General features: G+C 41.4%; 1 protein-coding gene across 1 annotated transcript in view; it reads right to left on the bottom strand.

Moving 5' to 3' along the window:
• The window catches only part of MAML2 (mastermind like transcriptional coactivator 2), a 202271-nt gene that overhangs the window by 5627 nt on the left and 173714 nt on the right, over positions 1-22930 (bottom strand). The window contains exons 4-5 of the mRNA XM_073662160.1: positions 5613-5771; positions 2885-2996 (exon numbers count right to left, since the gene is read on the bottom strand). Coding sequence (XP_073518261.1) covers positions 2885-2996; positions 5613-5771 — 271 coding nt within the window. The remainder of the gene's footprint in view (positions 1-2884; positions 2997-5612; positions 5772-22930) is intronic.

Here is a 22930-nt window from a genome sequence, read left to right as displayed (position 1 = left end):
TAGCTAATATGGGTAGAGATGACTAACAAGTCATGTCTGATCTCACAGAAGACCTATCTAATGCACGCTAAGGCTAGCCAGTCTGGTCTGATTCATAGAAGAGCTACAGTAGCACAAATTTCTGAAAATGTTAATATTATTGTGTATTGGGCTACAAAGCTACAGAGCGCTCAGGGTGCCCATGCTGACCCAAGGCCACCTACTAAAGTGCCTACAAGGGGCATGTGAGAATCAGCCTACACTATGGCGTAATAGAAGAAGGTGGCCTGGTCTGATAAATAACATTTCTGTTTGCCCCTTACAGGGTGGCCAGGAGTGTTGCTTTCCTAGGCAGCGGTGGCACAAGGCTGCACTAATGCAAGAATGAAGCCAAAGTAGGCAGTGTGGTACTCAGGGAAATGTTCTGCTGGGAAACCTTGGTATTCCCCAATAGTAGAGGCCTCTTTCAGGAGGATAATGCCGCCTGCCATACTGTAAATTGATTTGAGGAACATGAAAAAGAGATCAAGGTGATGATTTGTCTCCAAACTCCCCAAATCTCAATCTCATCGACTATCTGTGAAATGTGATGGAAGTCCGATCCCTGCAGGCTGCACCGAGTGACTTATAGGACTTAGAAGATCTCCTGCTAGTGCCATAGCGCCAGATGCCACGGGACACCTTCAGAGGAATTTTCTGATGGTTTCTGTGAAAAAATAATCTTGGCATGCTCCCTTGGACTCTGTATGTAGGAAGGTATTGTGCCCTAGAATGTGGCAGTGCAAGGAGGATGTGTCGCTCCATGCACGGGTTCTGTACACAGGGCTCCGCCATGTGCATGGGCCCTTAACCTCAGTTTGCCAGCAAGCATTACTTGTTTTTTTGTCTTGCAAATTAACTTTTCTCTAAATCCCATAGACCCTCGATGTGTATTATTGCCCACCATATTTCTTGCAGCTATTCTGATAAAAGACCAGCTGTCAGGAGACTTGGATGAATTGCTAATTTTATTCAGAATGTTCAGCTTTTTATTTACTAACGTGTTTCTACAAGGATTCCTCTCTTCTGTTTTGGCAGCAGGGACAAGAGCAGATTTAACAAGTTCAGTAAGGCTGTCCGAGACGGTAATAAATTACAGCTATGTGCAGCTAGCCAATAAAAATGTCACTGAGATCTGGAAAAAGAAAAAAAAAATTGAGACTTTTCACTTGTTAGTGCTGGTCGTATGTCTATATATGAGGCCATAATGAGGCACACTATTGTTCTGCTTGTTCACAACGAAAAACTCTTCGAAACGGGAAATAAATAGAATATCTAAGAAGGTGATAACTACTTTTGGAGCCAATTTTCAGCACCCACAATCATTGTCCATTGCCATCCCCCCAACCCACACAGAATTGAAGACGAAATATGTCTGGGTTGGAAACTCACCAAGGCTAGGAGATGAATCTGGCTTTGACAAGTGCCAAGCTATGTATGTAAGCACTGTAGTCTGAAATGTACAAATACATTTCCACATGCATTTTCAGCATATGTACATTTTTTTAAAAATAAGTTATAAAGAAGGGGATGAAGTTTGTTCGCTTCTTTAGTTTGATTAATACAACTTATTTTTTTATTGCTCCGATGCATTGGAAATGTATCAAGTTTAAATCTCAAAAAAAAAAAAAAAGTAGAAAACATTGTTTCGTGTTTACTATTGTTTTGTAGCTCCAGCTCCTATGCAGATCAATCTGTCTCCATGGTAACAGACTACAAACAAAACCTGTGTAGTCTGATCCGGCAGTCGGGTACTGCTCAGACTAGACACAGATTTTTTTTTTTTCATGAACACTTTTTGAATAGCCGCCTAATTTATCATTTTAGATGCATGGTAACAATAACAAAAATTGGTTGTAAAAGTAAATATTAAAGTTATAGATCAGACCTGGACCAAGACAGCCGAAGAGCTGAAAACACTGGCCCACAGGCCGCACCATGCGGCCGCTCTCCCTCGCCCATGTTCTGATTTCACTGCTATACAATTGTGGAGGATGGAGCCGTCGGCTCCTTCTTCCACCAATAAATGTGTGTGATGCAGATACCAGACACGATTGCATCACTATTATTTGTTTTTTTTTATATTGAATACAGGGAGGCTGTGTGAGGGCTAATACTGTATATAGGGGGACTGTGTGGGGGCTCATACTGAATATAGGGAGGCTATGAGAGGGCTTATACTGTATATAGTGGGCTATATGCGGGCTCATACTGTATTTAGGTGGGTCATATGGGGTCTCATACTGTGTATAGGATGATTGTGTGATGGCTCATACTGTATATAGGGACTATGTTGGATCTCATACTGTATATGAAGGGGCTATGTGGAGGCTCATACTGTATATAGGGGGACTGTGTGGGGGCACATACTGTATAAAGGGACTGTGTGAGGGCTCATACTGTATAAAGGGACTGTGTGAGTGCTCATACTGTATAAAGGGACTATGTGGGGGCTCATAGTATATATAGGAGGACTGTGTTGGGGCTTTTACTGTATAAACAATTTGTTCGGCTGAAAGCCGTCTCTCTTGCCTCCCTCATGCACGTGACTGCTCGCCTTGGCCAGAAGTTCATGAGTTCTCTATGGAGAGAGGGGACAAATCTGCTTCCAGAGGTGTCTGAAGAATAAAAGGATTGGGAGACTGAGGGATAAGAGGACCCCATACACATAAGATGGCTGGCAGATCCAAATCAGAATGTTTGGCCATCTTTAGAGGTAGAGGTTCTACATGGCCAACTAGACTCTGACTTAAAGAATTGGGTCACACGATGGCTGCGGTAACCCACAATTTTTCTATCACTATTTACATGACCAAAAGTCCTTTTGGCACCTTAGCCTAGATGTAAAAAACTGGCTCATACTTACTGCCAAACTGATTTGCCTGCTGAATGCCGACCGTGCTTCTCCGCTGATCCTTATAGTCTGGTGGTGGTCTTGTCAAATGTCTGTTTAATTGTTCTTGGTTGTTACACTTATCCTTCAAATGGAAAAGAAAAAAAAAGTTGTACAAGTATCAACTATGAAAATCCTACAACATTTTTCAAAAAAAAAGTCTAATGTGGAAAAAATAAACAACTTCTGGGATGGACAACAACTTTTTAACATACAGTACAGACCAAAAGTTTGGACACACCTTCTCATTTACAGAAATTTCTGTATTTTCATGACTATGAAAATTGTACATTCACACTGAAGGCATCAAAACTATGAATTAACACATGTGGAATTATATACTTAACAAAAAACTGTGAAACAACTGAAAATATGTCTTATATTCTAGGTTCTTCAAAGTAGCCACCTTTTGCTTTGATGACTGCTTTGCACACTCTTGGCATTCTCTAGGATCTTACATCTCCTCCATCAAAGCAACGCCCCCATTGAAGAAGCACTCGCGAAACGGCGTCGTCGGGGCAGGTTCCTTAGTATACCTTCAGCCACATGTAAGTATGAGTCTGCAACCCATTCTGGGCACATCTCCTGCACATTTCCACTAACATCCCAGATATACTAGTTGGTATCTCATTATACATAAAGGGATTTGAAATTGTTTTGTGGGTTTTGCAGGGGTGTTTTTCCACATAGGTTTTGTGATGATTACCTTGTAATTAACCCCTCTTCACACAAAGATCATGGGATTTAATACAATTACCCTTTTTTGTATATGCACTTGCACTTTTCAAATTATTGTGGGGACAATTGATCCTATTACTCTATTATTGGGTTTATAATCAATGTTTTTTTCTTATTGGGTATAACTCTATCTATTATCTTACACTTGATTATGTACAAAAGGTGAATTCGTAGGTATAACCGTTACTACCATTTATTTATTGGGCTATGTGTAATATTTGTACGGCTATGAAGTGTTTACGCTAAGGGAACCTGAAGGTCTCTGCTTTTTAATTGTTTTATATTTTTTGTTTTAATATATATGCAATAATAAAAATATTTATTTTAATTCATTGGCACCGTACCTTCCTTCTAAGCTGAGCTGATTTAGCTTATGCTTGTGTGGTAAATATCTAGTTTCTGGAAGTATTATTCTGACCATTGTGCTATATATCAAAATTCAAATTCGTCAGATTCACGTTAACTTGGCTCGGAAATTCTATGCGTATTGAATTTATTTGCTGCAAATCTAATTTCCGGTAAAAACAAAAATATATATTATTTTGCTATGAGTTCTCGCCAGACCCCAGAGCAAAATAAATGGAGTAGATAAAAAAATAAAAAACACATTATACTCACTACAGTACTCACGTCACCCCTCACCTGTCCTGGCTCCCCAGCTCCCACTCCCACACAGTCCTCCACTTGCTCACTCTTTCCCTTCGACCCTGATGTTCTTTTCCATTTTCAAACTTCGGCGCCTCTGGTGTTCACTAGACCTCAAGCAACATCATGAGATGGCAAAAAAGTGAAGCTGGAAGAGAAGACCGAAATCGGAGAGAGGGAGCATGCCAGCAGAAGACTTGGTGGGGACCTGTGACGCCAGGAGAGATGAGGAATGAGGCAAGTATAATGGGTTTTTTTAACCCACTCTCAGCTCTTAAAATAATCAAATAAAAATTACCGCCATCTTGCTTGATCAAATTGCAAAAAATTCAGGTATCTGTAAAATCTGATTTCAGATATATTTTTTTTAATTTGGAGAAAATTTGATTTGCTCATCTATAGTTAAAGCCCCTTTGAGGCAATTTTAGTTTCTTGTAATCTCAGCTAAAAATCATTCCTGCAAATGGGTTCATTAAAAATGATTGCGTCCATTTGGCTTTTCCAGGCTCTTTGTTTCCCTGTACATTGCTGGCTGCAGAATGACGCTGAGAATCCATCAGTGGGAGATTTTGTAACTTTTATCTGTTTTGTTTTTTTTCTGAACTCCTCTGTGCTCATTTAGGACCACGGACCACATCAAAATTGAGTTGAACTTTGATGTGGTCATGTCTTAGGTGAGAGGAGTAGGAAAAGATAAATATAAGAGTAACACACTGCTCAGGAGAGCACATCTGCTTGATGGACACTCAGATAAGTCATTCTGCAGCCAACAATACGCATGAAATAAAAAGCTTGTAAAAGCAAAACGGTGAAAACTTTTTAGTAAAATCCAAGTGCAAAAATGATTTTTAGGTCAAAATATATGTAGTTCAGTAAAAGAAAAACATATGACAATTATCCATATTCTTTAAAAAGAGTGTAGCAAAGTCAGACAGGACTTGGGTTAAATCCTAGCACTGCAGGTCTTGATTGGATGCACTTGACTAGCTTTGACTAAGAACCAGGGCCTGTGTTCACTAGGGGGTATCAGTCTGCTGGATGTTGATCAAAGTCGAGTGTGCTGCTGGTGAGTGACCAGCCAAAATGTGAGCTATAGCTGGGAGAGATTTATGCAAGGGTCTCTCTCTGAATGGAGACTGCATTGAGTAATAGCTGGGAGAGAAACAAGCTGAGTCATCCATACAAATGGGTAAGCATGTGATGCATGGACAGAACAGGTCTACCAGAGCAATAGTCATTCTGCAGATACTGCGTTAAATAAGAAATGGTCTTATTGATGAAATCCCTTTTATTTTTGAGTAAAGGACCGGCTGATTACCGTTCCGGGTAACATCTGCTGCATCTGTCTCTGGATGATGCTTGTCTTCTCCATCATTTGCTGGGTTAATAACGCTTGCTGGGTGTTGTAGCCATTTGGACTTGAACAAGAAGCGGAGCTTGAGTTGCTGCCAAGAGTTGTAGAGTTACACTGCTGGTCCTTAAAAAAAGTAGAAACCACAACTTTAATAACGAGACCGTGCTACACAAAGGGATACAAGAGGATTGCAATAGGACTGAAACAGTCAAGTAGCTAAAGGATATTTAAGAAATACTGTGAGAGGCACCAGGGGTGGTGGCAAAGAAGTGGTGTTCCGGAAACTAATATTTATCACCTATCCAGTGAATAAGGAATAAAAAGGTAGACTATTGAGGATCTGACTGATATCACCCCCACTGATTACTAGAGCAGGGGAGCCTGGTCCCCCCAGCTACACAAGTGCAGCACGGAAGAGTTGGCAAGGAGTAGTGGTGGTTGCACATGCTCGCTGACACTCCTTTCGAACTCTCTTAGAGTGGCCAAGGTGGACTGGTCAGACTACTACTGACTAACATTTTTCACTTATCCAGTGGATAACAGTTTGTGGAACACTTACCTAATTCACATAGTGATAGCATATTAAACTGATGATGAATATGTCCAGCCCCCAATCCCGGAGACTGAGTGGCCATAAAGGCAAAAGATCGGCTCAGTATCCATAACTCTGTAGAATGGATTCTTTTCCCCTAAAGTTTACCATTAACTATGAAGAGAGACTATCAGCTGCATCCCCCTTTTCCTCGAGCCAAGGACTTCTCTTTAAGCAAATTTATTGCATGTTAAATTTGACAACTAAGGTGCCCAGCCCAGCCCTCATTCCTGGAGGCTAGTTGGCTAAAAATATTTCGTGACCTCAAGGCAAAGACTCATTTCACTGCCCCTAGTTCTGTACAATAGCTTCATCTCCCCTCAAACTTACCACTAACTATGGAGAAAGAAGGAAAGAAAGAAAAAAAAAAAAGATAGAAAGTGAGAGAAAAAGAAAAAGAAAGAGAGTGAGAAAGAAAGACAGAGAAAGAGAGAAGAGAGAGAAAAAGAGAAAGAAGACACAGAAAGCAAGGGAAAAAGAAAGAGAGAAAGAAAGTGAGAGAAAGAGAGAAAAGACAGAAAAAGAGAAAGAAGACACAGAAAGCAAGGGAAAAAGAAAGAGAGAAAGAAAGTGAGAGAAAGAGAGAAAGAAAGAGAAACAGAAATAGAGAGAAAGAAAGATAAATTACAGCTGCATCCTCCTCCTCCCTCTACAAGAATGACTGAAACAGCCAAACACTATCCTAGTGAATAGGTGATGAATGTAGATTGGCTTATTTTCCTCTATAGTTTACCATTCGCTATGCTCTTGCACAATGAGAGAAGCTGCAGCTGCTTTACAGCAGTGACTGAAACAGCCAAGCACTTTCTAGGGGTCTCAGTGATCCACCGATCTAACATTTATAAACAAATAGATGAATATTTGGGGCAGGTTGCCGCAGCTGCATCCCCTTCCTTCCTCTTTACGAGTGACTTAAAGGTACCCATCCACCATTCCTCATGGACATCTATCCACAAACGCAAGGTGACTTCAGGGCATAGAGAGAAAGAAGCTGCAGTAGCATCCCTCTCCTCCTAGTCTTTTTACTGTAGATAACACTTAGGTTTGGGGGGGAGGGAAGGACAAAAATATTTCTTACAAGTATATAAGTGTATGGGTGAACTCAAGGCAAAGATTCGGCTCGCCATCCCTAGCTCTGTACAATGGATTCTTCCTGCCTCAAGCTGATTGCTAACAATGCCCTTGCAGAGCGAGAGAGAAGCTGCAGCTCCTTCTTCTATAGAAGTGACTGAAACAGTCAAACACTGTTGTAGCCAATTGTTGATAAATGTTGGTGGCCAACATTCTCGTTTCACATATTTATGGCAATTTGATAAGAAAGGTTCGTATCCCTTATTCTTCATGGACAGCTGGCCATAAACGCATGGTGAAATCAGGTCATATTGAGAGAGAGAAGCTGCAGCAACATCCGTTTTGTTGTATTATTACAGATAGGATTTGAGTTCTGCACTCTTCCAAGTAGACTTCTAGCTGAACCCTACCGTTGACTGGAAGGTGATGATGCAATTTTGCCTCTTAGCAAGTTTTGCATGTGAATATGAAATACTAGTTTATATAACAGCAATAATAATAATAATTACACATTAAATCAATGTACTAATTAGCAGTTAAATCATAAGATGCAGACATGGAGATTGACTGCTCTAGGACGCAGCACTGCGTGAACTTTACAGGAGCTCTGACTGATTCATGACCTCTTCTTCTACAAATTAGGTGGCTGGCTGTGGAAAATGATGCTATGTGTTATATTTCCCAAACTGGTGAGTTCATCAGCACAGTGAACTACATTGGTCCTGACATATCATGGAATTTTCCTGTCCTATGGTTTGCAGTTCCAGAGCAAGTCATTAATTATTCAATCTCCCATGGACTGAAAGACATACTGCAATTCATGGATACAGAGGTGCAAATACATCTGGTTTTCCAAAATTGATAGAGAGTAATTTTTATTTAATAAAACAATAGTACACATGGAAATAAGCAACTTTGTAATAAATATTATCAGAGGAATCTGCTTCTTTCTCCTCCTGGACTGATCTTTCACTCTCAACTCAAGGCTAAAATTCAGTGAAGACAGATTTCTCACTACTGATAGGAGATGGCAGTTGGTGCTTTTTAAATTCTATGGAGGAGGGAGGAGCTAGAGGCGGAGACAGACATTCTGCAAAATGTGCTACTAAAACAACAGTTACAGTTCTCTATGGAACTTTTCTGAGCACCAACTGTCATCTCCTATCTCAGTAATGGGAAAATCTATTCTCACTGAAAAGAAAAATTTTACCAGTGAATTGAGAATTTTAAGAATGAAAGATCAGTCCAGGAGGAGAAAGAAGTGGATTTCGCTAACAAAATATATCACAAAGTATTTATTTTACATAGGAGTATTGATTAATGAAAAAAGAAACAATGGTTACTGTCAAAAGTTTCCAGTTTTTGATCATATTTTATTCCCGCTGCTCCCCTGAGTTTTAAATCCGCCATATGGTTCCAGAGGTATTGGCCTTTTAATTTAATGCTAATGTTTATGATCCTTATCTAGGAAGCCTTTGCTCAGAAGGTAATTATGAAGCACAGCCTAAAGACACACCCCTGAGGATCCTGTGAACTACACCCCTTATAAAGACCATAAAAATTAGCACGAAAAAAAGAGGCCCGTATGTCTGGATCCATATGGTGGATTGTTATAAAAAAAACACAAAGAAAAACACCGCGATACTTAGGGGAACAGCAGTAATAAAAAAAAAGCAAAAACTGTAGAGTTTTGACAACTCCTCTTTAAAGATATTTTTATATATATTATTGGGTTTATTCTGTTCATAAAAAAACAACACAAATTTGAAATAAAAAATGTAAATATTACAGTCTATAGAAATAAAATTCTAATATTACAGTTTCAACATCAGCAATGCAGACAAAGGACCTGATTCATTATTGCATTTGCGCTACTTTTGTTGTGTAGTTTTTGGTGTTTTTATCTTGTTTTTGATTGGCGTCAAATTCTTGTTTTAATTTGCTCCTTTTTTAACACTGTTTTATGTTTGTTCCCCTGATTTTTTTGAGCATGTTTTTTTGTTTTCCCGATGTTTCCAGCCAATTCATCAATTATGCCTTTTTACAAACTTGCAAAATGTTCGTACAAGTGTACTCCAGTTACGCCCGGGAGTGATTTTTCTTCTATACTTGAAATTTTTGCACAAATTTTGTAACATTTTAGCAGAACATAAGATTTTTTGCTTAAAAGGGTGCAAAAAAAGGTAAAAGAAATAAAGAACATTTTTATATTTAATGCAAAATTCATGAACTACTTGCGCTATTTTGAAAAATTTGGCACAGATAACTACAACCGATACCACAAGACAAAAAAAAGAAAAGTGATGTAAATCCTGACCGCAGTGAACATATGATGGGCTGAACACAGTTTTGTGCGTGTCTGTTTTCAGTGATGTAAAAAAGAGAGATGTTACAACAAACTTCACCAAATGATCAATGTATCACGTTTTAATACTTGAATTTTAATTTGCTACATAGTAAAAATAAAAGTATGCCTCAGTACACACTCGGTGCAGCAGACACGGTTTCTAAAGGCTTCTGGTTAATGTTTATAAACCTTCACATCGGCTTATAGGAATTCTAGCCCAATCCTCCCTACAAAACAGCTTCAACGTTATGATGATGGTGGGGTTTCTCCCATGAACTGTTCGCTTCAGGTCCTTCAACAACATTTCTATAGAATTAATGTTAGGACTTTGACTTGGCCACTCCAAAACTCTAACTATATTCTTCTTTAACCATTCTTTTATAAAACAACTTGTGTCCTTCGGGTTGTTGTCTTGCGACAAGATCATCGTTCTCTTGAGATTCAACTCATGGACAAATGCAACAAAACAACCTCAAACCATGATACCATCACCCTGTTTGACAGATGGTAAGAAACTGTAATGCAGTGTTTTCCTTTCACCAAACAAAGCTTTTCATGTAAACCAAAAAGCCATATTTTGGTCTCATTCATTCAGAAAACATTGTTTCATTAGCCTTCTGGCTTGTCCAGTTAATCTTTAGTAAACTACAAACTGTCAGTAATGTTGTTTTTAGATCCATGGTCCTTGTAACCCTTCCATGCGCACAACTGTTGTTCAGTGTCCGTGCACTTATTAACATTAACTAATGTGAGAGAGGCCTTTAGTTACTTAGAGATTACCTTGGGTTCCTTTGTGACCTCATGGACTACTATATGCCTTGCCCTTTGGGTGATCTTTGTTGGTCAACCCCTCCTGGCAAGGATTATAATAGCCTTGAATCTAACTGTGGATTGGTGGAGTCCAAACTCTTTAGAGATGGTTTTGTGACCTTTTTCAGCCTCACAAGCTTTAATAACTCTTCATTTTACATCCTCGGAAATCTCCTTTGTTCATGCCATGACACACATCCACAAACACGTGTTGTGAAAATCAGACTTTGATAGCTCCCTGTTCCGAATATAAAAACAGGTTGTCCACTCCCACCTAATTGTCATCCTATTGATTAGCGTTTGGGGTTTTCAATTTACTCTTCAATTTATCTGCTAATTCTAACGCTATGTTCACACATGTTGGGATTTTCAGCGTTAATTGCTGTTGATTTTTATGCAAATTTTCAGCTGCGTTTTGCAGTACCAGCAAAGTCTATAAGAAACCCATAGGCGGACATATCATTGGTGCAACCTGTGAGGCCGCACAGGGGCCTGAGAGGTAAGGGGGCCCATTTCTACCTCCAAAGCAGGTGCAATTTTATGAGCTTTTGAACTGTAAAGGCACCATATATTGTTCTTGCACAGGGGCCCTTTTCTGTCTGTGTCTGCCAGTGGAGAAACCAGAATTCTCTGTTCACACATCTTGGTTTTATTTTTTTGTTGTTGCGTATTTTGTGCCTCGGTTGGCTTTTTGGAAAACAGAGCATGTCGCTTCTTTCAGTATTTTTCACCCATTGGAAGTAATGGGTAGTGAAAAACCGCTGAAAAAAAACATGATGTGTGAACATAGCCATCAGGTTTTGCTGCGTTTTTAGTGAAAATAAGAAAGTACAGCAGAATGTGAAAATGATTTATTTTTGTGATTTTACCATCTTGTCTTGGTCACTGAGATGGTTGTTTTTATTAGGAGAGTTTAATTAAATTAGTGATGTGTAGAAGTGTAAACATTAGTATAGCTACATGTGAGATTGAACAATACCTGTGGCCCAGGGAGGTGTGAAATTGAACAATGCCTGTGCAACTGAATGGCAGACCCCATAGTGTGAAAGTAAATAGTGTCATACAAACTTAATGCACTGCCAGTGTCTAAACTATTCCTGAACAATTCACCTCCCCACCTATTTTTTTTCACAGAGCTTTATGTACATGCATAGAGACAGAAGGCCAGTGAAAAAAACGCTGACAAAACACACAAAAAACGCAGCCGATTTCCTGCCAGAATTGGGGGTTGCTGCAGATTTATGACGCTGAAAAAACCAACATGTGTGAGCATAGCCTAAAGGTACATATACATTTATCACTCACAAATCATGTAATATTGGATAATGTTCCTCATTTATAAAATTACAAAGTGTAATATTTTTTACTCATTCGTTGGATTTTATTATCTTTATCTACTATTGGGACATGTGACATGCATAAAAAGAATCTGATGTCATTTTAGGTCAAATTTATGCAGAACTATTGAAAAATACTGAAGGGTTCACAAACTTTCAAGCACCACTGTATGCTTCTGTGGCATTCTGAGGACAATATGAAATCATCTATATATTTATAGCTGCTACTGATCAGATATGATTTGATAGCACCTCCCTAAGTGATGTCTCTGCAAGCAATCTTAGGACATGTAGTTACCAGACCGACTGCCTGCAGACAATTAATATGGCGGCTGGAAAAATTATTCTCTTCTTAGTGTGCGGAGGGGAAGGGGGGTGCACTCTTTAATCATCCATAAGTACCTACTGTATACAAACTTATTTAGTCACGATCCATAACTAATTTACAGGTTTTCACATAAGGATTCTTCTGTGTGTGCAGAATATTAATAAAGAGTCCACTTTGGTGGTTAAACATTCTGGGATATTTATTTGTGCAGTCGCTTGGCTTGCATTCAGGTCTGACACATAATTAGACTTTTCTTCACATGTAACAAATTATGTCAGTTTGCATGCCGGATCCTTTATCGTTCGAGCTTGAGAACTATGTTGGGAGGCAATTTGCTCCCTTTCTGGACGTCATCAGGTGCTGCAATCTACGCCCGGGGTAAAAACAACACTACCCACCCCTGCCCGCCATCTATCGAAGGAGTAAACCGACAATGACCCATAGAATGGAGGCAGACATAGACCGAGACCTTACATTCTGTGAAAGTTGTGCATTTCGCAATGTTCACTATCTGAACTTATTTAAAAAAAAATTAATTTTTACCATACAAAAAGCTATGGTGTATATGTATGCAACATGTTAATTTTTCTGGGTACATGGGGTGCAGCCCGCTCCATATGTAAGGGTGGTGGACAATGGCTATAGCATTCCGACCCCTGAAGACACCAATCGCGTTATGTAACAGTTAATAGTTGGGACTAGTCCATAATGGGAGGAGGTAGTGTTATGGAAAGTGACTGCTTCCTGCAAGGAGGACAAATAGGGTCTGCAGTGCAAAGCGAGCAAACAAAAAGGTCCAAAGTAAGCAGTGCTGCATTGGAGGGTGACCCTGAATGAGAGGAGACTGAAGAGAACGGATAGCGAGATCCTGAGAATAAGTGACAGAGAGGCCTTCTGGATACAGGTCCTAGAAGAGGACCCTTAGCCACAAGACCTTGGGCTTGTAACGCTGAAAAATAACGGACCTAAAGAAGACTGAGAGAAAGGGACTGGTGAGGGAGTTCCAGGGCGCCAGTAGAGGAAGAAATAGGATGCGGAACCGCTGATCAAGTGAAGGAGACTTGTTAATCATGACTGTTGTGTTAAAAGCTGGGTTGTGGTGAAGTAGGGAGAAACAGTGGATATAGAAAAGCCTGGGATATACTACAGAGGAATGATAGTGTGTGGAAAATGCTTCATACTGTAAAGGAAACTTACATAAGACTGTGTACCCGTTATCCCATGTATATAACCCTTATCAGGTTGCCGTTCAGTAAAGACTGTGTTTTTAAATGGTGGTCTCCCTCATTGAACTGTGAAACATTTGGTCCTGGCAAACCAGCAACATTGGTTACATGAGGCCAGCATGGGCGTAGCGCCCTCACAGAACAAGACCACACACCCTGCCAGGACCTCCATTTTCCTGTAACGTGCCGAGGCGTCGGAGTCGAGAGCCTCGTCTACGGCTACTACCCCGCTTCACGATACAAATACATGGAAGATGCCTGAAAATGCAGCAATCAAAGGAAGTTCTGAACACTGCAGATTATTCTTTTAGATGCCCTAATTCAGTGGTTCTCAACTCCAGTCCTCAAGACCCACCAAAAGATCAGGTTTTCAGGATTTCCTTAGTATTGCACAGGTAATAATTCCATCACCTGAGCAAAACTAAGATAATCCTGAAATCCTGATCTGTTGGTGGGTCTTGAGGACTGGAGTTGAGAACCACTGCCCTAATTAATAGTGATTGCAGCATCTAAGTGGTTAGCTAGGTGTGTGGTCCCCCTTATCTGTTTACACCATTGCCTTTGCAATCATATGGTGCCAGTGGGTTGCCTTTGATTGTGTTCTCGGCATAGAAAATCATCCAATTAACAAAGCTGTGAATTTCATGATCTCTCTAAAGGTCTCTTATTGTACTAGCAATCAAGGATTTAAGTCCCTCAACGGAACTAAAAAAAAAAAACTAAAAAAAGACTAAAGAGGTTGGCCACTACTTTTTTTATGCCAATCCTCAGGCTAGACCATCAATATCTGATTGGTGGGAAAGCCCTGGCACCGCCACCGATCAGCAGTTACCGGCAGCATCCGGAAGTTCTGGAATGCTGCCAGAGCACAGCAGCTCCGACAAAACTATAGTCCCGCAGCAGGGTACTGCAGATCCACCCCCTGGAATAAGGGGTGGATCTGCTGTACCCGGCCACGGTCACTACAGAAATTGACAGAGCTGCTGTGTTCTGGCAGCATCCAAGAGCTTCTGGCTGCGCCGGCCATGTGACAAATGTGTATATTAAAAAGGGGTTGGCCACTACTTTTTTTATTGATGACCTATCAGAAGAATATGTTTGTTTTTTATTTTTATTTAGAGAAAGGAAAAAGGGTAGTGATTTAAAGGGGTTGGCCACTACTTTTTTTATTGATGGCCATCCTTAAATCACTACCCTTTTTCCGTTCTCTAAATAATAATACAAAACATATTTGGCATCGACATGTCAGTAAAAATCCAAATTATAACGTTATATGTAACGTACAATAAGCTAAGTAAGAGAATAAAATAGAATTGTTTTCCGATTATCTCCCCTCCGTAAAAAAAAAGTATAGAAAGCAATCATATGTACTTAGCAAAATCAATAAAAACTGCAAAAGATAAAAAAAAAACTTTAAAGATCTCCAGCGATGAAAAAAAATAATAAAAGTTTGTGGTCCAAGAATATATATATATATATATATATATATATATTTATTTATTTTTAAAGCAGTGAAATTGTATTTTGGAATTCAAGCACAAATGGTGGAATTCCATTTTGTTTCACCAATCCAGACCCATTTACATTATATGGTAACATGAATCAGGGCTTTTAAAATTACAACTTATCCAAAACAAAAAACAAGGCCTCAGAAAAATAAAAAAAAGGGGATGAAAAATTAAAGGGGTTGTCCACTGCTAGGACAACCCATTCTTGATCTAAATGTTTGCTCCCGATAAAATAATAAAGCTTATACTCATCTCCCGTGCCGGCGCCGTTCCCACGGTGTCAGCACTCGCGGTTCCGGGGCTCCCGTGTGGTTATTGTGACACGAGTCACACCTTTGGACAAATCGGACATGAAGAGGAAGTCCGGGCTGCAGCTGATCTCTGACTTCCTCTTTATGCTCAATTCGACAGAAGGGGGGGACAGTGACGCCAGCGCTGATTGGGCGCCAGGCACCACGTGTCACAAGAACAGCACGGGAGCCCCGAGGACCGCGAGTGCCGACACTGCTAGAATGGCGCCAGCACGGGAGTAGGCTTTTTTATTTTATCAGGGCCAACAACGGGGTATGAGAAGAAGTTGTCCAAGTAGTAGCTAAGAAAAAAAGAAGAAAAAAAATAGCTGCAGCACTTGGGGGTTAAGCTACGAATATTGAGGCAGTGGGAAAAAAAATACTTTTGAACTGCTTTTAGTAACCCCCCCCCTCCCCCTGTGCATTCATGTTTTGTTTCTGCAGCTATAATCACTATTTTCACTCTCTCTTTTATTGCTTCCCTATTAGAATTCAAGGAAAAAATGTAAAGCTAAAATAAAATCATAAAAAGTTTTTAGTAGAAAGTTGTCAGGAATCGAGAAATGTGGGGTCTGGAATTCCATCGCTGTTCCTTGGAAAAGCAAGGCTTAGCCGTACAGCGAGGCTGTGCTGTCCTTGGCAGCGCTGCGTATGGCACATACATTCATGGGATTAGGTGAGTTTTATGCTTAATGCCGTCAAGCTGTGGTTATGGCAAAGATGTTTGGAAATTATTATAAGTAAGCTCATCTGTACGGCTGCCAAAAATCACTAAATGGAAGGTCAGAAAGATATACTGCTTTACATTGTTCAGCGGGAAAACAGGGCTTATTAAAAGGGAGATTTATTAAGATGTAAATGTTGAAAAGTTTGTACAGATTGCAGGAAACATATATATATATTGTAAGGGATCGGCTCTCTTGTAGACGCTGGTCCACACATAAGGATCCAGTTCGTTGGTTCAAAACAAACGTGAGGTTTATTAAAGGTCCATAAACCATCCAACTTAACAAAACAAAACAGCTTCTTCTGGGTATAAAAGTTATAACACAACCAAAACAGATCACAAATAGTGATGCGTGAGCCCCTTATTTGAGCACGGGTGCTAACAGAGTATCTTCGGCGTGCTCGACAAATAGGTTGGAGTCCCTGCGGCTGCATGTCTCGCGGCTGTTAGACAGCCGAAATCACATGCAGGGATTGCCTCTTTGTTAGGCAATCTCTGCATGGGTGGCAGCTGTCGAACAGCCGCTAGACATGCAGCCGCGGCGACTCGAACATATTTTTCAAGCACGACGAAGATACTCGGTTAGCACCCAAGCATGCTCGGTTAACCCCTTATCTGAGCACGTTCACGCATCATAATCATAAACAGTCCATATATAGCTTAAATGTCAGACCTTTACTTAACCTGTAACAGAGACGGAGAGCTATATGAGCAGCCAGTCCCATCCATCTCTCTGACTGCTTGTAAATCCAGCTTTTGAACCGCCCTATTAACTCAGCACTATACATGTTGGAGCCTGCTTTTCCGGGCTTACATCACCAAGGATACCAGTCTCGATGATACAAATCTTCGCTCGAGGACCTGTTGGTGGCCATCTTACATACCCCCCCCTTCTGCCCATAGCCAGGGGGCTTGCCACCTTCCGCCATCAAACAGTGGACCCCCGACAGAGCATCCGCATTGCCATGTAGTTTCCTGGGCCTATGCTCTACATGGTAGCCTCGATAATACATATCTCCCCTCAAGGACCTGTCCAGTGGCCATCTTACAATATGTACAAAATATGTGCCTGCCACACGTATTCAACCTTGATGTTTAAAGGGGTTCTCCAGTTTCTGAAAACTCCTGTTCCCTCAGCTGCTGTTTTTTGTTTTTTTTAAAAAAGGAACTTTTCTTTACTCACCCTCCCTGCGTCCAGCGCCGAGGCTCTGCTGCTGCTCTCAGTGTCTGTTATTGTCTGCAGTGCTGACATAACATCGACAAAGCTGCAGCCAATCAGTGAGCTCAGCAACACTGACCGGCTAATGTTATCAACTTAGGCAAGGCCGATGACATCAGTGATTGGTTGCAGCGCTGTCGACATGACAATAGCATTGCAGATAATATCAAACACTTGGAGCAGCAGTGGAGATTCAGTGCTGGACCTGGGGAGGGTGAGTAAAGTTGAGTATTTTTTTTTTTTTTTAAATAAACTGCAGCAAGGGGGCAGGGGCTTCCTGAAATTGGAAACTGCCTTTAAATATTGTGCCATCTAGTTTTGAAATTTGAGAGGTTCTGTGTGAGATGAATTGAGTGCTATCATTCCGATCACTGAGGTCTGGTTGGGACAGAAGTGCACGATAGGGAAATACAGCAATATAAATAAGAGGGTGAGAGGAATAGTAGGGCTTATCTGGGGTGGTTGTGTAGAGACATAAGACCTGTAAGAGCCTAAGAATCAGTGGTTTCAGCCCCGTGGCTGGAGGAAAGATTAGCAATTCACTTTAAGGGAGATATCATGGTACCTGGCTGCGCTTGCGAGAATGAAGAATCCTCAATGGTATAAAATTATGGATTTTATTAGACCAATGCGTTTCGAGGTATTCTGATTATACAATGAATCCAGTTTTCCAGTGGTGTAGATGTGGTAGCTGGGATCCAACCAATTTTGACCACTCACTTGGTTCCCCAATTAAAGACAGGACTAAATAGACCACATTTATTAAGACTGTAACAGAAAAACTGGCGTTGCTGCTCATACCACATCACTTGCCCACTTTTGGTTGTCTAAGGTCTCCTGCGCTACACGTTCAAAATGTCAGCAACTCAGCACTACTCTATGTTGTGGTAGTGGTGTTTATGGTGCCATAAAAGCCTTATATCCTCAGGTATTCCAAAAGTAAGAAAGCATTGCTGTAGGAAGCATTCAAAACTTTCTCAAACTCCTTTGAAAAAGTAAAAGTGCAGAATGCGCAGGCGTGGGATTCCCGGCCGCACACATGTTGTCAAAGGGAAACTGAAGAGAAGGGGAGGAGAAATCATGTATAATGAGGACCGTCCTTGGACGCACATTCAATTGACATGTATTGCGGTGCAGAGACCAATACCAGCCACTGGCCAATCAGAGGCCGACAGGTAATGTGAGTTTGCTGGCGCGGGCAGCGTATGATGTCACTGCCATGCGCTGCCCCAGCTGTGCAGGAGGAAGAGGCTGCTGTTCGCCGAGGGAGCGAAGTCAGGTGAGAAGTATTTTTTTATGTGTATGTAAAGAACAGCAACATTGGGGACTCTACTACAAAGTGACCACGATGGGGACTTTGCTACATGAAAGGTAACCAGGATGGGGACATTGGGACAACAAGGTGTCTGTGATGGGGATATTGCTACATGAAGGTGACCAGGATGGGGACATTGCTATAACAAGGTGACCAGGATGGGGACATTGCTACAACTAGGTAACCAGGATTGGGATATTGCTACATGAAGCTGACCAGGATGGGGATATTGCTACATGAAGCTGACTAGGATGGGGATATTGCTACGAGAAGGTGACCAGAATGGGGACATTGCTACAACAAGGTGACCAGGATGGGGATATTGCTACATGAAGCTGACCAGGATGGGGATATTGCTACATGAAGCTGACCAGTATGGGGATATTGCTTCGAGAAGGTAACCAGAATGGGGACGTTGCTACAAAAAGGTGACCAGGATGGGGACATTGCTACAACAAGGAGACCTGGATAGGGACATTGCTACAACAAGGTGACCAGGCTGGGGACATTGCTAAATGAAGGTGACCAGAATGAGGACATTTGCTACGAGAAGGTGACCAGGATGGAGACATTTGCTACAGCAAGGTGACCAGGATGGGGACATTGCTACAACTAGGTAACCAGGATGGGGATATTGCTACATGAAGCTGACCAGGATGGGGATATTGCTACATGAAGCTGACTAGGATGGGGATATTGCTTCGAGAAGGTGACCAGAATGGGGACGTTGCTACAACAAGGTGACCAGGATGGGGACATTGCTACAACAAGGAGACCTGGATAGGGACATTGCTACAACAAGGTGACCAGGATGGGGACATTGCTAAATGAAGGTGACCAGAATGAGGACATTTGCTACGAGAAGGTGACCAGGATGGAGACATTTGCTACAGCAAGGTGACCAGGATGGGGACATTTGATTCGAGAAGGTGACCAGGAAGGGGATATTGGTACAACAAGGTGACCAGGATGGGAATATTGCTACATGAAGGTGACCAGGATGGGGATATTGCTACATGAAGGTGACCAGGATGGGGCATTTTCTACGAGAAGGTGACCAGAACGGGGAAATTGCTACAACAAGGTGACTAGGATGGGGACATTACTACAAGGTGACCAGGATGGGGACATTGCCACAAGGTGATCAGGATGGGGACATTGCTACAACGTGATGAGGATGGGGAAATTTGTTACATGAAGGTGACCAGGATGGGGACATTTGCTACAACAAGGTGACCAGGATGGAGATATTGCTACATAAAAGTGACCAGGATGGGGACATTGCTACAACAAGATGACCAGGATGGGAAAATTAGTTACATGAAGGTGAGCAGGATGGGGACATTTGCTACAATAATGTGACCAGGATGGAAACATTTGCTTCATGAAGTTGACAAGGATGGGTAAATTTGCAACATGAAGGTGACGAGGATGGGGAGATTTGCTACAACAAGGTGACCAGGATGGGGACATTGCTATACAAGATGACAAGGATGGGGACATTGATACATGAAGGTGACCAGGATGGTGACATTGCTCAAAGAAGGTGACCAGGATGGGGACATTGCTATATGAAGGTGAGGAGCTATAAAACTCTACCATAACCTATATGATAAATGGCATTAAAAAAAAAAGCCAAAAATGATCAAAAAGTTGTATGGGAAAAAATGATATAACTGAAAAGGTCATCTCATCCAGCAAAGAATGCGACCCGTCAAATTCAAATTTTTTCTATGTAAGGCCCATATACCCAGCTGACTTTGAGACCCTTGCTAAAGGAGGTGCAGACATAGCAGTTGAACCCAAAACCCTTTGCCGCTCATAAAAGGACAGATAGATCCATAGAATAACCGAATGATGGAAAACCATCCAATCTCAGTTCCAAAGATGCTTTTGTCTGCTCCATGTTGGCACTCAAAAAATAGCTGAGGGGTTGCTGTAGGGGAAATCTAGTATTACATATATGGTGGTCTGTGTTATATTAAATATGTGTAAGATGGACAAAGGGAAGATCTCCACAGTCAATGCATAACAGGATGTCCACAAGTCAGCGCCGCCACCTACTGCCCAAAGATTGTAGGACAAGAAAAAGTGGAAAGTATTGAATCATCAGGAATTGCATAATGAAGCTCCTGATTCCTGAGGGGAAGAGATTGGAGGAGACACCAGGTCAGGTGACAGCTGTGGCTCAGTTAATAATTATAAAAAGCCCAGGAGGGCAGTGAAGGGGAGGAGTCGGCATCTGAACCTGTAGAAGTATGGATGCGTGGTGCCGCGAGGTTGGCTTATGGCTGCCATATCGAGTGACAAGCCCCGAGTGAAGAGTCGAGTGACCAGACCCGAGTGAAGAGTCGAGTGACCAGACCCGAGTGAAGAGTCGACTGACCAGACACAAGTGAAGAATCGAGTAACCAGACCTGGGTAGCCAGAAGCAGAGACGAGAAACCAGAGCTGAGACATCCAAGCTGAGGGAGCAGAGCCAGAGCCGAGAGAGACGACCAGGCTATTGAATAGGGACGTTAGTTTGATCTGTGTCTTCAGATGTACGTAGACATACAGTAAACAGGGGACCAGGGCCTTGCTTCAGGGGACGAAGGCGACCAGCGTAACGGGTGCGTAAAGTGACTCATCGATAAGGGACTCACAATCTAACAGTTGTTTAGTTCTGTAATCTTTGTTTCTGTCAGTTTTGGGTAACAGGTGTTTTCATTTACTCTGTTTGTCTGTCCTATCACCTTTCGGATGCAGCTTTAAATACTTTCCCCTACTGGTGTTTCCTGCTGGTGATAGACTTTGTTGGATTCATTCACTGTGCTGTAGTTTGTGTTGGTTGCAGTTACTTTGTGTGTGATTTATTTTTTCCTTAGGGAACTGCTCTCTAGTGATCCTAGGACCTGCTAAGGACATTCAGGGTAAACCGCCGTCTAGTGGGGGAGCCATTGCTTTACTTTAGGATGACAACTGCCATGGTCTGGCAGGGTCAGAGAAGAGCTTTTCCTAGTCTGAACAGGGACCTGTCAGGTTCAGGTATTTATCTTCCAGGTTTGTACGTTATCGGTGGGAACCTCTGGGGCCTGTATTGCGGCTAGTATTGCCTACAGAGTGACAGAGAGACGGCGGTAACAGGCCCGATAGTGACAGTGATGCACCTCAGGTCAAAGTATTAGGACCAAGACATCCTTGACATTAATATTTGTTTAGTTGTAATAAAAGAACAATAGTGTGTGATTAGGATTGTGTTGATATTCTGAATAGCCGAATTGCTGTATTCTGATGTACAATAATTACGGTCCTCTCACCGTTTGCTTTACCCATTATATTGTGCCGTAGGCACCACTTATACTTGTATTAATCAACTAAATATTTGCGGGTTAAGTTATCACTGTGTCCTCATCCTCTGCGGTGTTGTATCCGCGTAACTGTTTACATATGGGCAGCTCAAGTCCACCAGAAGTCCACCAACAAAGTAGGTCTCTGTCTAGTAGGGATGGGTGTAGATCATGTGATGTCCATATATGCTAGATATTAACTTGTTTAAGATGTTTGGATGATTTTGCAAGAAATTTTGTATCTTATCTCTGGGATGTCCACCTCTCAGACCCAGACCAATAGGATCTCCCAATGACATGTTGAAATTATTCCTGAGCCCCTCACAGAAGTTTTCAGATGCCTTCACCTTGTCCGGATTTAAAGACCTATCAGGACCTCCTCTTCTTTGGTCTTTTCCCAAAAATGCCAAAAAACACATGAATGTTTATTCTATGGATGGCTATTTTAGAGAAAAGGTGAATCATAGAGTGTAACCCATTAGCCTGTTTCCTTTTGTCTTGCTCAAATATAATTATTTAAGTAAATGAAAGAGACGTTTCAGCTCATTTACCAGACGACTTGTCCAAGTTTTGACATAACAACTGCGTTAAGAAGGTAGCAAAGATTTATTTTAATCATCGGAGCATCTTCTGCTAGAATTTATGGTTATTTGAAGATGAGATCAAAGACTCCATAGGAATGTGAGGAGGTTTTGGAATGTTGCTCAAGAAAAGCCTCTGAATTGTGCACTAAGTCATTGGCCGTCTTTCAAAGTACAATCAAGCCTTTGCCGAGCTGATTTCACTTTATCTTTAAGTAGTTGCACATCTATTTGGAAGATATTCCCCAAGATTTAATGGATTACTCGCATGTGAGAGCAAGTGCCATATTCCAGGAGGCAATGGTCCATGTCGTGCTTTGGAGGGCAAGTTGGAAGTAGGGTATCTACCATTAGCCAAAATTCTCTGAATTTGTTGTGTTTTCCACAAAGAGTTATCAGCTATTCCTGGGATAAGTGATAAATGTAAAGACCCCACTATTGCTATTTAATCTGAGAGCAAGGCACAATAAAGGGCACAAGAGCCCGATTACAGGGATGTATCACTTATTAGGCTGAGTGATGTAATTTCAATACAATCAGCATTTTATCAGCAGGAGATTATCACTACAGGACTAGATCTCATGTGCAGAGCAGTCCAGCTC

This window comes from Phyllobates terribilis, unplaced genomic scaffold, assembly GCF_046119375.1.
Source record: "Phyllobates terribilis strain yellow unplaced genomic scaffold, ASM4611937v1 Scaffold_2__4_contigs__length_985480577, whole genome shotgun sequence".
In the NCBI taxonomy this organism is placed as follows: Eukaryota; Metazoa; Chordata; class Amphibia; order Anura; family Dendrobatidae; genus Phyllobates; species Phyllobates terribilis.
Note: the sequence above shows the minus strand (reverse complement) of the source record. Positions and strands in the feature narration are given on the sequence as shown.